The sequence below is a fragment of the Pseudonaja textilis genome, chromosome 16 (assembly GCF_049901715.1).
Source record: "Pseudonaja textilis isolate UNSWEBS1 chromosome 16, rPseTex1.2, whole genome shotgun sequence".
Taxonomy (NCBI): Eukaryota; Metazoa; Chordata; class Lepidosauria; order Squamata; family Elapidae; genus Pseudonaja; species Pseudonaja textilis.
Genome location: NC_142005.1, coordinates 9,869,170 through 9,885,643, shown reverse-complemented (window position 1 = coordinate 9,885,643; position 16,474 = coordinate 9,869,170). Strand labels below are relative to the sequence as shown.

Here is a 16,474-nt window from a genome sequence, read left to right as displayed (position 1 = left end):
CTTTCCCCTTGTGGCGTTTACAGCTTCCTCCGTTTCCTAGCTTGGCATTTGTTCCGTTTGGCTGAAGAAAGAAGAAGTCATTTAGTTTTTTCCCTTTCCAGGAATCCGAAAGTAGAAATTGCAAGCGGCTTACAAGGCGTTGAGATGGGGCAGAGTTTGTCTCTGTGCCTGGGAAATTAAAAAAAATTTTTTCCCCCCTGCCAAAAGCCTTTTTTGCTCATTCGTCGTGCGGGAGCTGAGGCCTCCCTTGTCCCCGGGTTGCCAGTTGCTAACCGCAAAAACATCCCTGCAGACACATCAGGTTGCAAGGAGCGAGAAACCAGAGCGGGCCTAGTCACATAATTAGGAAAAAAAAAACCAAAACATGACTATTTGGGGACTATTTTAGTGGCTGGGATGGTAAAATAAGGCGCCCGCCAGTCCTCATGGTGCCAAGAAAGTAATGATAGCCGTGTGCCCCTGATGGCGAGAGATGCTTCTGATTGCGCTAAAAAGCGTGCAATCGTTCCCGGATCCCTACTGGACGTTTTATCAGTGCTTAGGATGTCCTGGGAGGGCACATCTCCTTAAGGACTAGCCCCTTGCTTTAGCCCAAGCAACCGTAAAAAAGCGGAGAGCGTGGGCCTCCTCGTTTCTTGAAGCGCCAATCGGGCTGCGCAGAGTGCAAATTTGGCCGCGCGCATCCCACATTGGGCCGCGCTAGTAGACGGAGGGTCTTCCATTGGAAGTCATATATCTTGGAGAGTGCCAAAGACCCCCAAAAAAAACACCCCTCCCCCCTCCTTCTCCATTCTTAACGGGGGATTTGAGGACGATGCCTTCGGGGGTCGGTTCAGGAAAGCTGGTCTGATTCACAACCGCCCGGCCAGGGTGCCCCCTTGGGTGCCCCAGGAGATGGGAGGGGTCCGAAGGGACTCGCATGTGAGGAGGGGGTTTGGGGGGCAGGAAGGACCAGCAACCCTCAGTAACAATCGGGGAGCAATTTGTTTCTCCATCCCAATCGTGTCTCGGCTTGGTTTCCCGCAACCACGAATGCCAGTTTAGCGTTGCAAAACCTTCCTCCCTTTCTGAGCAAATCGAACGGCTTTTGTGTCTGTCTGCGTGCGCGTTTGTGTGCCTGTGTCCCCTTCTCCGTTTCTCTTTAAGGATGCAACAATTTAAAACCACAGCATTTCGTTAGCAAAGAAGAACCCGCTGGTGTTTTTTCACTGTTTCTTTTTTTTAAAAAGTTCGGTTCTTCCTTTGTGTTACCAGGAGTTGTGAGTTTGTTTTTAACATCCCAGCCTCCTCTCCAAAAACATTATAGGCTGAAAAAAAAAATCCGTCTCCGTCTCCCTCAAATTTCCTTTTCTTTATTCTTTTACAAATCTCCTTGGTTCGGGTCAAAAAGTATATATAAATAAAGATATATATATATATATATATGTATATCTTTAAGCCCTGGGTTCTCTGGTGCTCTCCGTGTGCGTCTCTCTCACTGTTTTAATTTATTTGACAGACTTCTAATTGTAATTTTTCACTGCATATTCCTTGTTATTATTTTATTTTTTTTGTCTGTGATTTCGGGGTGTGAAGAAGGACTATCTTGGCGAAGAAGAAGGGAGAAAGGGCTTGGAGAAATTTTTTTTGGTGGGGAGGAGGGCGGGGGGGGGGAGAGCCCAGGGCATTCTTCATCTTTAGAGCTAACTACTCTAAAACAAAACAAAAAAAAATTGTTTGGTAAGAATCAATTAGTACAACTAATTGTAACATATTCTTTTAAATAAATTGATTTATTCGATGAAACGGCCCTAGCCTTCATTTGGTTCGCTTTCTACGTCTTTATGTGGCCCACAAAGGGTTGATGGTTTTTGATGGTTTTTAACGACTTCGATTCAAAGAATCGGCCCAGAAATCTAAAAAAAATAATAATAATAAATAAATTTACTAGTACTAAAACACTTTTCAACATCAAAATTCTGGAATAATTTGTGTGTGTGCATGTTGCACGTGACCAGGGCCTGAAAGAACTGTACATTTCATTTAATTGACATCCTGGCTTTTACGTACATTTGGATTTTGGTGGGTGTAATTCCTAAGCGGGGCATCGGCAGCCTTGTGGACTAGAAACTTGAAAATGTTTCAACGACATACTCTTGGTTTCTGGGATTCAGAGCCGTTTGAAGTTTTGAGGCCCAGAAATGCTGGCAGAAAAAGATTTCACTTAAACCTTTCCTAGATTTTAATTTAACCTCAGGCCTCAGCTGACATTAATAATCCTGAAATCATTTTTTATATAACCCCGAAACAGGCGTGGATGAAGTCAGTAATTATTATTATTATTTTTACGAATTTTATTTCAGTTTAAAATCAGTCATCATTTTTGAAGCAGGACCAAAAGAAAAAAGGAAAAAGAAAGAAATCCATCTTAAAATTCTGCCTGGAAAAAAAGGAGGAAAAAACAACAGAAAAAGAAGTTTTACTTGGAAGAATCTCAAGACGATGGAGAAAATCCTTTTTTTTTTTTTGTTAAAGTTCCCGTCCAGCGAAGGCCAAAATAGCTTTTTCTCGTGGGCTCCAAATTGGTGGTTTTGCTTGGAAGATATTTTTTTTCCCCTGGATTTTCCAAAGTGTGTGTGTGCACACCTGCAATCTTGCCCCGAGCGGTCAGCCTGGATCCTTCCATGATCCAAGGCTTCTGTTTTATTTATTAGTGAAATTTATTTGCTTCCCATCTTGTATCCAAGAACTCTGGGCACTCCTACCTAGCCATTTAACAGATAACCAGAGTTGGAAGGGACCTTGTGGGACATCTAGTCCAACCCCCTACCCAAGCAGGAGACCCTACACCATTCCTGGCCAATGGCAGTCCAATCTCTTCTTGAAAGTCATATCTATATATATCATCTATCAATCTACCTCTCCCTCTCACACTTCTATCATCTATATCGGTATAGTTGATGTGTACTTTATCTAATCTATATCATCTCTGTCTGTCCATGCATACAGACGGATAGAAAGACCGATCTCTCTCTCACACAATGTGCAAATTGCAGAATTCTCTCAGTTTTTGCTCAAGCAGCCACGAGATTTCAAGCATTGCAGGTAGAACAGCCAGCATGGCTTGAATTTCCATTAAATAGGGAAATTTTGCCTGCTGCGCAAGCCAACATGTTCTCTCCAACACGGCAGCTGTGGCTGAAAACCAGGGCTCGGTTTGGAAAACTTAAACCACCGTGCGGTAAAGCAGCCGTGGGGGGGGACGGGGTGGTGGGGACAGGGACTAGAAACTTAGCTGATTTTTTTAAAAAAAGACTTCAGCTGGAATCTCGGCCCTCGTTCCTTAAGGAAGCCAAGACAATATTCGAGGGAGGGGCGGATTTAAGAAGGTTGAGGGGGCGAGAGAATGTGGAGAGGGCACAATCCTTTAAAAATAATAATAATAATTGTAGAAATCTTGCATTAAATTGGATTTGGCATAAAATGAAGAAAAAATCCTCCCCAATCAGTGGTTGGTAAGGACCCCAGCATCTTTTTCAGAGGGTGGCTGATTCCATAACTGAGTGGGGGGCTGGACTGGATGACCTCCAGGGTGACGCCCCCCCCCCGGGCTGGCCCTGCCAGTCTTCAAGGAGCTTCCTGCGAGGATGGCAGCCTCTGGAAGATGGAGGCTGACTCTGTGGTCAGAGACGGCTGGATGAGGAGGAGCGGTTGGGGAGGGGGAGACAATGATGGCCGGTCCTTTGGCCTCCTCCTCCTCCTCCTCTTCCTCTTCCTCTTCCTCCTCCTCTTCTGTAGGCTGGCTGGCTGCAGCATCTCCATCTTGGCTGCCTGTGGACCCTCCGCCCCCCCCCTGCCTCCCTGGCCCTTCTCCAAGCCCCCCCACCCCTTTGCCTGCCTCTCTCATTTCGCGGGAGGGGGGGCGTTCCTTGGAAATGGGGAGGGGGGGTCTCCAGGGGAGGGAGAGAGAGAGAGAGAGAGAGAGGCATGCTTTAGGGCAAAAGGGATGCTGGGACCTAGTTTCTTTTTCTTTCTTTCTTGTCTTTCTTTCCCTCCCTCCCTCCTTCCTTCCTTCCCTCCCTCTCTCTTCCTCCTCCTAAACGAAGGTTCAGTCTGCTGTCTTGGCTAAGCGGCGAATGAACCATCATCTCCTTCTCCTTCGCTCCCCGGTCCAAAGCGGGGAGGATTTTTCGGGGGGATTTAAATCCTCTTTTTTCCAAACCGACATGGATACGGATTCCTCCACCGGCCTCCTCGCCTTCCTCCTCTTCTTCCTCCTCCTCCTCTTCCTCCCAGGTGAGGTGCTTCCTTCCTCTCCTTCCTCTTCCTCTTCCTCTCCAGCCACCCACCTGTCCTGCCCACCTTTCCGGGCATAACAAACAGGCAGGAGCAGGTGGGGTGGTGGGGGCAGGGGGTGGCCTCAAAAGGCTTGGAGGTGGGGGCCAAAAACCCATGGGGTTTGGGAAAGGGGGTCTTACACACACACACACACACACACACACACACACACACACACACACAAGAGAATGAATCCAGACCTTCGCTTTGAAGGCTGCCTGGTTTTCAGAGATGCCAAAGGGATTTTTGGGTCCAGCTTCTATGGGAAATAGCTGTCAATTCTCTGTAATGTTGTCTGGCTGTCGTCCAAAATAGCCTCCTTGTGGAGCTTTAGATGGTGTGTGAGTGTTTGTGTATGTCTCTTTGTGTGTGTGTTTGTGTGCGTGTGTTTTGCCATGCTCTGCCTTCTGCCCGTTTGCGTGTCTTCTGGCTTTGCGGGCATGAAAGCCAACGCAGACGTCTTCCCTCTTCTCTGCCTATCGAGTTACATATATATATAAATATATATATTTATAAATATATATATATATATTTTGGCATGTTGCGTTGCTGCCTTGCTGAATGGGGAAGGGAGGGGGACGGGACCGGAGGGTTTCTTGAGGATTTCCAAGGGTGGGGCACCTTCTCCTTCGCCATCTCTTCTCCCCACCCCCGCACCCCCCCTTCCATTCGAGATCAGCCCTGCGGTGGCCGATTTGCACGAAGCAGAACCGTGGGCATGGCACGGAGGTTTTATTCTGCCTCCTCTGTGCTGCCATTGGCACGGGGAGTGGGCCAGGGGGATTTAATTCTGGGCCTGGAGCTTTGGGTTGAAAAACCCCGGGTTGGGTTCGAGGGAGTGGATTATGGGCAACAGTGGCATGGCTTGAAGAGAGTTCTTGGGAAAAAAAAAATCACACGAGCAGAGCGGATCGTAGAATAACAGGGTGGGAAGGGACCTTGGAGGTCTTCTAGTCCAGCCCCCTGATCCTACAGCATCTCAGACAAATGGCTGTCCAGTCTCTTCTTTAAAAGCCTTCAGTGATGGAGAAGGAAGGAAGGAAGGAAAGAAGGAAGGAAGGAAGGAAGGAAGGAAGGAAGGAAGGAAGGAAGGAAGGAAGGAAGGAAGGAAGGAAAGAACAAAGGAACAAAGGAAGGAAAGAAAAAATATCAGAATAACTGAATAACAAAACAACAGAGCTGGAAGGGGCCTGGGAGGTCGTCTAGTCCAGCCCCCTGGTCAACGAGGCGATCCTACACCACCTCAGACAAATGGCTCTTTGGGGCAGCCCCTCAAATACTGGAAGACTGCTGTCATGTTGTCCCCCCCGGTCCTTCTCAACAGGCCAGATATATCTAGCCTCGTCAACCTCATACAGATTTATGCAAACAATATAAATAGAACGGTCTTTAAAAGAAACAATAGCCGTCTTAACTTGGGTTCCAAGGGCCCAAGAGGCCCCCTTATCTGTTCAAAGATGACTTAAGGTGGTCACTGCTTCTTTTAAAGATCCTTTGATTCATATCGTTCGTATAACTTCAAGTTGTGGGTTGACTTCAGGGCAAGCCAAGGAGGTGGACTTCACAGAGCAGGAGATTCCAGGCAAAACATCTCCCCGACTTCGGGATCTTGATGTTCTCCTCAAAACACTCATGTTCCCCTCTTGCTTTGCAGACTCCGAAGGGGGCCTCCACCAGCGGCAGCTGCTGAAGGACCTGATGGAGGACTACATCCCCTTGGAGAGACCGGTGAGCGATGATGCCCAAGCCATCACCGTCCACTTCACCCTCAGCCTTATGCAGATCATGGACCTGGTAAGTCTTGGAGACGATGAGCACCGAAACCGGTCCCTCATTTTCCAGCCGAAGTCACTCTTCTGTATTCCAAGATATTTGGGTGTGTGTGTGTGTTGGGTTTCCACGGGACGCCCTTCTGCTAGAGAGTCCACCTCTTTTAGAAGTTCAGCTCCAAAGACTGTCTGGAATTGCACGCAGCATTTTACACCAAACAATCACGGCACATCATGACACGAACGCTGCAGTCATTAAACAAACTGATAGGATGCGGGGGATTTTTTTGGCCAAAAAAAATCTGGAAGGAAAGGCCAGTTTTCAGCAAAACCGGCGTAAAATGCGGTCACGTAACCGGAGACCGCTGCAAACGATTGTAAATGTCGCCAAGAATCCAAAACGTCTTCAGGATGATAGACCATTCAAACTCTAAAGCCGCCTCAGTAAATCTCTTTTTCCGCGTGGGTGGTAACTTTGAATCGGTCGTAAGTCGAGCATTGCCTTAGGATTAAACCAAATGGCCTCTGGCTAAGAGTGCTTTTTGGATGTTTAAACGGCGCATGGCTTTTTAGGTGGTGCTAAGAAACATTTCTTATTTTATTTTATTTTATTTTAGGATGAGAAGAATCAAGTTCTCACCACCAATGTCTGGCTGCAGATGGTACATTTTTTTTATATCTATATCTATATATAATTTAAGGAGGATAAAAGGGAAAGGGCACCCCAAAATTAGGCGCCTCGTAAAAAATGGCCTGCTTTTTTCTTTTTTTTAGTACTGGTATGATCATTACTTGCGATGGAACGAATCTGACTATCCCGGGGTGAAGACGCTGCGTTTCTCGGCCGACCAGGTGTGGAAACCCGACATCCTTCTCTACAACAGGTAAGGCAGGGCTCCATAAATTGGGGGGGGGGGCGGGGACACACTTTTTAGGGTCCCTGGAGTTGATACAAAGAAAGTTAAGGAAGATCAAGCCAGCGGCGATTTTGAAAACCTCTCAACAGGCTTTAAATAATTCTTTTATTTAAAGAATTTAAATTCATGGGAGGGTTTTTTTTTATTTATTTGTTTAGTTAAAGAGTTTAATTCTTGTTTTCTCCTCTCCATCCATCTTGTAACCTTTGCTAGATTTTGAATTGTGGGTCGGGGTCTCCAAACGTGGCCACTTTTAAGACTTGTGGACTTCAACTCCCAGGATTCTCCAGCCAGCCCCAAGGGAATTCTGGGAGTTGAAGTCCACAAGTCTTCAAGTGACTATATGGGAGACTAGGCAGTTATTCGGGGGGCGGGGGGGGTAAGTGTCCTTTCTGCTCTCAGGAAGAGGTGAGAAATATAAATGTTTTGACTGCAGCTTGGACATTTCTGACTCTGGGCTCTGTGTGTGTTTGTGTGTGTGGGGGGTCCTCGTGTCCCCCTTCCCCAATTTTTCTACTCAGTGCCAACGAGGAATTCGACTCCACCCTCCACACCCATGTCTTGGTGAATTCCAGCGGTTACTGCCAGTGGCTGCCTCCAGGTGAGACGGGAAGGGTCCCAAAAGGAGATCTATTTTGCGTTTTTCTTATAAAAAAAATAAATAACACCGTTCGATCAGTCCGATGCATTGCATAAGGTCTGAATCGCCGAGCGCTGCGGGATGGATGTCTTTATTTCACACGCGGGATCCTACTTTTCTAGAAAAATAATTCTGAATTTTAGAAAAGGAGTTTGAGATTTCGCTGCCACCCAACCGTTTGAGGAAATCTTTTTATCCTAGCACTGATGGTGTTCCCTAGTGGGGTCATGAAACGTGTGCAAGAAAACAACCAAGTTCAGAGAGAACCAAGCACCCCCACAGTGCTTCCTCCTCCTCCTCCTCCTCCTCCCCCCCTTCCCTTCTAGCGCTGATGATGTTCCCTAGTTCGGTCAGGAAACGCCTGCAGGAAAACCACCCAGCTCTGATCTACTGTATATAAACAGGGAGCAAGCCACCCTCACCAGCACTGATGATGTTACCTAGCTGGGTCACAAAACGTCCCTGCTTTTAATCCGTGCCATTCCTTACAACCTCCATTCTTCCCCTTCCCTTTCCTCCCCCTCTTTTTTTTCTCCCTGCAGGGATCTTAAAAAGCACCTGTCGAATCGACGTCCGCTGGTTCCCCTTTGACACCCAAAAATGCGACCTCAAGTTCGGCTCCTGGACTCACGACGGCTGGCTGCTCGACCTCCGTATGCTGGAGAGCAACACGTCCAGCTACGTCTCCAACGGCGAGTGGGACCTTGTGGGTAAGAGTTGACGTCGACGTTTCCCCATCCGGGAGTCCCTCTGGTATTGCTGAAGTTGACTCTTCCCATGGAAGTAGGCGCTTCCTCTCCATCCTTCCGTCCCACAGGTGTCCCTGGCAGCGAGAACCGGGTTTTCTACGACTGTTGCCGGGAGCCCTACCTGGACGTCACCTTCGTGGTCATTATGCGCCGCCGGACGCTGTACTACGCCCTGAACATGCTGGTGCCTTGCTTGCTCCTTTCAGCCGTGACATTTCTGGTCTTCCTCTTGCCCGCCAATTCCGGGGAGAAGATTTCTCTGGGTAAAACTCCTGGGTTGCAAGGAGAGGCGGCGAGGTCGGTGGGTGCAGCCGGGAGAAGAGGAAGAGCGAGAGAGTTTAACGGGCAGGCGGAAATTTGAGATTTTTATTTTATATTTTTTTTATTTTTGGGCAGGTAGAAAAGAGAGAGAGGGAGAAAACCTTCACTAAACATCTTAAAACAAAATTAGATTTTGTAGAACAAGGGGCCTGATCGACTACAGCACAGGTGGGGCGACTGCGGCTCCTTTTATGGCTTGTGGACTTCAACTTCCAGGATTCCTGAGCCGGAATGGCTGGCTGAGGACTGAAGAATGGAAGGGAAGGGAAAATAGAAAATAGAATAGAATAATAATAGAATAGAATAATAATAAAATAGAATAGAAAATAGAAAACAGTAGAATAGCATAGGATGGAATAGGAGGACATAGAAAATAGAATAATAATAGAATAATAAGAATAGAATAGAATGGAAGAGAAGAGAAAATAGAAAATAGAAGATAGAATAGAATAATAATAGAATAGAAAATAGAATATAATATAGAAAATAGAATAGGAGAATAAAGAGAATAGAATATAGAAAATAGAATAGAATATAGAAAATCAAATAGAATAATAGAATAATAAGAATATAATAGAATAGAAGAGTTGGAAGAGACCTTGGAGGTCTTCTAGTCCAACCCCCTGCTTAGGCAGGAAACCCTAGACCATTTCAGACAAGTGGTTATTCTGGGAGTTGAAGTCCACAAGTCATAAAAGGGCCCTATTTCCCCACCCGTGGTCTAATGAGGACAACAAAATATTAAATAAATCTCCTTCCTCATGTGCCAAAAACCGGTCTAAACCTGACAGATTTGGAAGCCAGTCTGAAACTCTCCCCATGTTGCAGATGGGAAGACTGAGGCTGAGGCAGGCGGGGTGTGTGTGATCCCTCTTCAAGGAAAGCTCCCTGGGAACCCCCTAACCTTTTTTTGGGGGGGTGTTTCTCCCCAGGCATCACCGTGTTGCTGTCACTCACTGTCTTCATGTTGCTGGTGGCCGAAATGATGCCAGCCACCTCCGACTCGGTGCCACTGATAGGTGAGGAGAAGGGGAATTTAATTGCAACCAGAGCACCTGCCCCCCCTGGTGTCTTCCTCTGTCTCCAAAACTCGGGGTGCAACTGCGTCACCTCCGATTTTCTATATTTGCAAGGAACGAACGGTCAGTAACGGTCTTGACCAGTGGTGGGATTCAAATTCTTTTTTTTTTACTACCGGTTCTGTGAGTGAGGCTTGATGGGCATGGCTTGGTGGGCGTGGCAGGGGAAGGTTAACTGCAAAATCCCCATTTCCCTCCCCGCCCCACTAACCTGCTTTCCAGCTCTGTTCTCCTGTACAGGGCAACACAAGAAGACCCAGACAATCAGCTGGGACTTGGGAGGCGGAGAATAGATGAGGGCGGGGCTAGTCAGAGGTGGTGCTTGTTGATTCTCCAAACTACTTAAGATTTCAACAACCAGTTCTCTAGAACCGGTGTGAACCGGCTGAATCCCCCCTCTGGTCTCGACGGGCACAGTCCAAATCTGGCATGAAGGAAGAAGATGGTTGGGCTGTTGAGGTTTTGCTGGAAGGGTCTTCCTTCCCTGCTTTTCTTGGGGGTGCTGGTTTGTGGGGTTTTTTTTTGGGGGGGGGGGGTGTCAATCGAAGGCTTAAAAGCCCAAGTGAGATCACACCGGGATTTCTCCAATCTGCTTCCCTCTGCAGGGCAGTATTTTGCCAGCACCATGGGTATGGTAGCTCTCTCTGTGATGACCACCGTTTTTGTCCTCCAGTACCATCACCACGATCCCGAGGGAGGATCCATGCCAAGATGGGTGAGTGCCACCTCCCATTTTAGACTTGGGGAGGTGTGTGTGTGAAACTTATTCCTGCTCTTTTCCCATCAATGGGGAGTGGGGGGAGCTCCTTTCAGTCTCCTTTCGGGACTGAAAATATGGAATTTCCGTAACTTTCTGCCAAAATTTCTGTCTCCTGCCGGAGTATCCCTTTGTGAATCTCACCCCTTGGCTGGCGTAATATGGCACCTTTGAAGCTGGCGGAGGTGCACTTTCATCAACTTGAATTGCAGCGTCCTTCTCTTGGCTAGCTCTTCTGTTTTTCTAATTCTGTGCATGTGTGTGTGTGTGTGTGTGTGTGTGTGTGTGTGTTTTAAAAAAAGAGTACATTCGTATTCTTACATACGTGAATGGGGGCTTCCATCATAACATGGCACAACCTAGAGCCGCGTTTCACAATGCTGGTCACTTTAAGAGTGGTAGACTTCAACTCCCAGAATCCCCCAGCCACCATGCTTTAAGAGCAGTGGACTTCAACTCCCAGAATCCCCCAGCCACCATGCTGTAAGAGCGGTGGACTTCAACTCCCAGAATCCCCCTGCCAGCATGCCTTAGAGGAGTGGACTTCAAGTCCCAGAATTCAGCATGCTTTATGACATGCTGGCTGGGGAATTCTGGGAATTGAAATCCATAAATCTCCCCTTCTCCTTTGGTCCTTTCAGTGGTCTGGACTCCAAGCCAGACAGGGGTCCCTTTCTCTCAACCAGCGCTTTCTTCCATGCAGGTCCAAGTGCTGGTGCTGAACTGGGGCGCCTGGCTCTTGAGGATGCGCCAACCAGGGGAAGAACCCGGGAGAAGCCCCCCCTGTGCCCCCAGTTTGCTGAGCTGCAGCTCGGACAACAGTGATGGAGGAGGCAGCCCACCGACCCATCCAGCTGGGCCCATGGCCAATGGCCACCTGGTCTATGCAGGGATCCCCATTTCTGCCGTCGCGCCTGCCCCCTTCCCCACCAAACCCCCAGACATACCCCGTCCCTTCCTCTTCTCCCCGGAACCCCCCTCCTCCGTCCCAGAAGACCCTCTCTCTGCCCCCCACTTAAGCTCCATCCTGAAGGAGCTGAGATACGTGGCCCAACGCTTCCGCAGCCAAGACGTCGCGCGAGCCACCTGCAATCAGTGGAAGTTTGCCGGGGCCATCATTGACCGACTCTGCCTGGTGCTCTTCGCCCTCTTCCATATCGTCTGCTCCATCGCCATCCTGATGGCAGCCCCCAACTTCGCCGAGGCCATCACCAAGGACTTCCTCTGATGCGCCGGAGTGCCACGTCTTCTGAGGGCACTCCTTGAGATGGGGAGAAGGGCCTCCCCTGGATGGAGAAAGACGGGGCTGGCTGGAGACCTTCCTCCTTTGCATGCCACAACGACCCGGATTGTGTGACCGGCACCAAGGTTTGCATGCAGTAGTTAGGGAGCTCCTTTTGAGACGGAGATCCTCATTGACCAGGGAGGACAATGGGGCGTTGTTGTCTTGGACTAGTTCTCCTCCAGATCCCTCAAAACCTCAGTCCTCTTCATCTTCAACCCTCAGGGGCCATGTTGGATGTTCAGACTTCAGAAGGCTTGGAGGAAGAAGTTCTGGTGGGCCACCAGAATGTTCAGACTTTGGAGGGCTTGGCCTCCATCTGGACCATGAGGCGAGGGGGCTTACAAAACCCTACCCAAGAGGGAGCTGAATTTGGGGGGTGCATTCCCCCAAAGCCCCCATCCTCTCTCTCGTGAACTTCTAGAGACCCTGTCTTGACTCTGAAGACACCCCCTCCAAAAATGGATCTCTTCTCAGTTCGCGCTGGCAGGGGAACGATTCCGGGACCGAACTCCAATCAAAGTTGCTGAAAATTCTTTGGAAAAAAAGGGGTCTTTTTCTCACCCCCCCCTCAACCCCCCAATTGTGTCCCATTTCAAACGTTTTAATGCTCCAATCCACCTCAGTTTTCACTGTGACGTGGCCCTCAACTTACGAGAATCCGTTTAGCGACCGAAGTTACAACACCACTGAAAATAAGTGACTTAGGATAGGCCCTTGTCCTTACGACCTTTGCATCTCCATGGTCACCTGATCAAAAGTTATGATCCCTGGGGAATCACGTGATCACTGTTCCTGAGCTTCCCCAGCCGACGTATGACAAGCCAAGGCAATATATATATATATATATAAAACCTCAGAAAACATATATACATATATATATATATATATATATATATACACATTATTTTCTTAAGTTTTCAAGGGTAATTATATGTATGGTATTCAGCTTTGTTCCCGCTATACAGAAGCCTGATGATGGCAGATGAGATTGTGCCGAAATGTTGCTACAACTTTAAAAGCACAACTATAATGACGTGGGAAAATACCTGAACAAAGCTGAATACCATACATGTAAGTACCCAAAACTTAAGAAAATATGTGTATGTATATATATATATATATACGAACAAAGCTGAATGCCATATATATATATATATATATATATATATATATATATATATATATATATATATATATATATATATATATATACACACACACACACACACACACAACACACACATATGTGTGTGTGTGTGTGTGTGTGTGTAAATAGCAACAAAAGATAAGCCTCCTTTGACCAACATGACTGAAGATATCTCTTTTACACACACACACACACACACACACACACACACACATATATTCTTAGCATATCCTCAGCATATCACTCTTACAAGCCAAAGTGTGTCATTTCATTCTAGTTTTTTGCTTATTTTATTGAAACGAAGAGAAAAATAAATTATTCAAAGTAAACAGCAATAAATAATCAATAATTTAAGCCTTGATATTGTCTGAAAATCACCGTTCACCCCCCCTTTCCCCCCCCCACTTCTTTGAACCCCTTCTTCCCTTGGTCCTTCTAAACAAAATCACTATTAAACCCACTACCCAGCCCCCCCCCAAAGTGAAATAATCGAAGGAAGGAAGAGGAGGGGAAAAGAACAGGGAGACCCAACAAGAGAGAGAGAGAAAGAGAGAGAGAAAGAAAGAAAGAAAGAAAGAAAGAAAGAAAGAAAGAAAGAAAGAAAGAGAAAGAAAGAAAGAAAGAAAGAAAAAGAGACAGAAAAAAGAAAGAAAAAATAAGAGAGAGACAGAGAGAGAGAGAGAGAAAGAGGAAGAATGAAAAAGAAAAGAAAGTTCTGAAACTGTTCTAAGATCAAAAACAAGAAGACCGAAGGATCGAAACTTAGTTTTCTCCCCTCCCAAAAATATTAATTGCTGCTAAATCTCAATGGAATTATTTACAATTACTGGATCAGCAAAAGAGACTGTAAACATTTTTTTTTTTCCTGCTCTTTCTGGCGGTTTTTTCCCCCCTTTCTTTCTTTCTTTCTTTCTTTCTTTTTTTTAAAGGTGGGTCCTTTCCGCGTTTCGGAGGCGTTAAAAAGAGAAACGTTGCCGGCAGAAACACGCAGGTGAAGCTCGCTTCCCCGGGAGGGACCAGAAATCCGAGCTCCTTGGAGATCGTTTTATACACACGCCAAGCGATTCCAGAAAGTGGGGAGCAGAGTTTTTTGGGGGGGGGGGCTGCGTAAAGAGAGTTGTCGATTAGGCGGTCAAGAAGAAGGGAGGGGGGAGAGAGTCAGGTCATGATGCAATGGAGACCCCCTCCCCCCCAAAAGAGGGTCTTCTGGAATGGACCGGCAACCCGGCGTGATCCGTCTTAACGTATCTGGAGTTTTGTCTTAAGTTTTACAACGGAGCCCTGATCTTCGGTCGGCTTTCACATTATGGATGGGACTTCACTTCCCCCTTCCTCTTCGTTTTTCCTCCTCTTCCTCCTCCTTCCCTTTGGTTTTTTTTATTTTTTATTTTGTTTTATTTTGAAAAAAAAGAAGCATCCGTCCGTCCATACGAAGGGGGGGAAAAAAGAGGATGGATGGTTTTCCTCCAAAAATCACGAGCCGTTTCAACCCCGTTGGGACCCCTACCCAGTTTTCAATTTCCCCCTCAAAGGCCATTAGAAAGAAAACTAATTTGGATGCAATCTTGGCAAGCTTGAAGATGGGTGGACTACCACTCCCAGAATTCCCCACTGGCTGGGGAATCCTGGGAGTAGTAGTCCACCCATCGTCCACTTGTTACGGTTGAGAAACCTTGGTTTAATCGGAAGCTTGTTTGCCTCTTTGCTCACTGCAGGAAACTAACTTTTAGAACAAAGCCGTCGTGGTTTGAATTTCAAAGCTTCCCCCCCCGCCCCACCCAACTGAGGAGGTTGCATCCCTGCATGGTCCCCTGACCTTCATCTCCATCACTTCTCTGCAGCAGAGGAAAAAAATAATCGTTTCAAACTTCCAAAACTCGTCTTTTTCCAAAATTTTGGAAGCAAGCATGCTCCGAATCCAGAAAAGAATCCGATAAGGGGGTTGCGGGGGTAAAAAATAGGCAATTAATGTCAAACATTATTGACATTATTAGCAACGAATATTCAACATTCCTCCACTTCCTTTTGTGAGGAGTTGAGGGGGGAGAAATTTCCTTCTCTAGTTATTTGGGGGAAATTCCTCTTTGGCAACCGTCAACTTATCCTTTGAACGATCCGTCTCAGGGAGCTTAGAAAACTGGTCGGGAAACCTGCAGTTTTCTCAAACCTCTGGGACTACAATGCCCATCGACTCTGGCTAGCGTGGCTTAGGGTGAGGGAGACTCAGGGAGGCGTCTTGGTAGCATCTGGAGAGCGGGGGGTTTGTTCCCCCTCTTTTGCAAGGACCACCGCGTGGTTGAGACGTACAAAGTTAGAGGTAGCTGAATTTTGGCTTGGACCGTTGACGTCAACCCAACCTTCCCCAATGCCTTCAAGAAGATGCTGTGAGTTGGGGAAAGTGGGGAGGGGGGGGAAGATGCTGTGAGGATGAGCCCCCCCACCCCAAAAAAGTGGCTGCCTTCCGATCTTGAATCCACCCGTCTCGAGTAAGTCCATCTCAAATCCATCCAAAAATCGATGTCCTACTTCTTCCCAAGTCTCCACGCTCCATCGTTCCACCGTTGACCAAGGACGGACCTTCTTGAGGCAGCTCTTCCTCCCCTCCCCAATCTGGCATTCCTTGGTTGGACCTAAAGGAGAGAGAGGCATGGATTTCGCGCCGGAGAGGAGGCAGCAGGAGAAGAAGCTGTTCCGGTGGGATTCCGTCCTTGAAGAAGTCTCGATGGCCAACGGGGTCAAGTCAACGAGGAAAGCAACCGATGGCCGGAAGAAGCCGTTTTGCTAGGGGATGGATGAGGAAGAAGAAGAGCAGAGAGAAGAAGGAAATGGGGCCGTTGGAGAGAGGGCGACAAAGGTGAAGCGGAGATGGCTTCTGCTTTGAACTCCAGACCTGGAGGGGAGACAAGAGAACGGAAGCTACCTTAGATCTTTGCTCTTCTTGGCTTTTCCACTGGATCACAGAGACTGGGAGGGAGCGGAGGCCAAAGGACGTGCAGGGAGGCCAGTCTAGCTGGGATCTTGTCTCCCAAATCCACCTCCTCCTTCCTTTCTGTGTCTTTCCCCAGAGGAGCATCTCCAGGCCAAAACCTTGCTGTCAATTGTCTCCCTCTTCTCCTCCAAAATCCATGGGTCTCCCCTTTTTAATTATTTTTTGCCAGTCCCCCCACCCAAGATCCCAGCAGCCAGGCCTCCAAATGCAAGGACCGTGTCAAGAGAAACTATCTTGGCCTCCCCCTAAGGATGCCCAAAAAAGAGAACCAAGATGGCAGAGAACCAGCCATTGCTCAGGACACCTGGTTGAATTTATCCTGGGTGCAAGGAAGGTTCAAAGGTTGCTTGGTTTGGCCTGTTTTCCTTAAATAAACTAAGGTTTGGGGGGTGAAATCCATCCGCATTTATTCTATCTACCTCAACTGTCATCCCGGCTAGGACTTGTGAACGGGAAGAGAGACGGAGTCTTAATAACCTTTGGGCTTCCCGGCCGTCAGAAAAT

At 47.5% G+C, this 16,474-nt stretch overlaps 2 protein-coding genes across 8 annotated transcripts in view; one reads left to right on the top strand and one right to left on the bottom strand.

Annotated features, from left to right (window-relative positions):
* Window positions 1–4,044: 4,044 nt before the first annotated feature.
* Window positions 4,045–12,660, top strand: LOC113449201 (neuronal acetylcholine receptor subunit alpha-7-like). Its single transcript, XM_026720216.2, has 10 exons — window positions 4,045–4,275; window positions 5,972–6,111; window positions 6,704–6,748; window positions 6,861–6,970; window positions 7,525–7,604; window positions 8,186–8,353; window positions 8,461–8,655; window positions 9,646–9,732; window positions 10,398–10,507; window positions 11,253–12,660. The coding sequence occupies exons 1-10, from the start codon at window positions 4,116–4,118 to the stop codon at window positions 11,775–11,777; spliced, it is 1,620 nt and encodes a 539-aa protein (XP_026576001.2). The 5' UTR covers window positions 4,045–4,115; the 3' UTR covers window positions 11,778–12,660.
* A 582-nt stretch (window positions 12,661–13,242) lies between these two features.
* The window catches only part of CELF3 (CUGBP Elav-like family member 3), a 30,208-nt gene continuing 26,976 nt past the window's right edge, over window positions 13,243–16,474 (bottom strand). For all 7 annotated transcript variants that reach the window (XR_015739723.1, XR_015739722.1, XR_015739721.1 and 4 more), the window contains one exon: window positions 13,243–15,871. The gene's annotated coding sequence lies outside the window, so the exon portion shown is untranslated. The remainder of the gene's footprint in view (window positions 15,872–16,474) is intronic.

Coding starts and splice junctions, on each gene's coding strand:
- LOC113449201 (XM_026720216.2), top strand. CDS start 4,116: ATGAACCATCATCTCCTTCTCCTTCGCTCCCCGGTCCAAAGCGGGGAG. Junction 6,749..6,860: donor CCAATGTCTGGCTGCAGATG/GTACATTTTTTT, acceptor TCTTTTTTTTAG/TACTGGTATGATCATTACTT. Junction 6,971..7,524: donor GACATCCTTCTCTACAACAG/GTAAGGCAGGGC, acceptor TTTTCTACTCAG/TGCCAACGAGGAATTCGACT.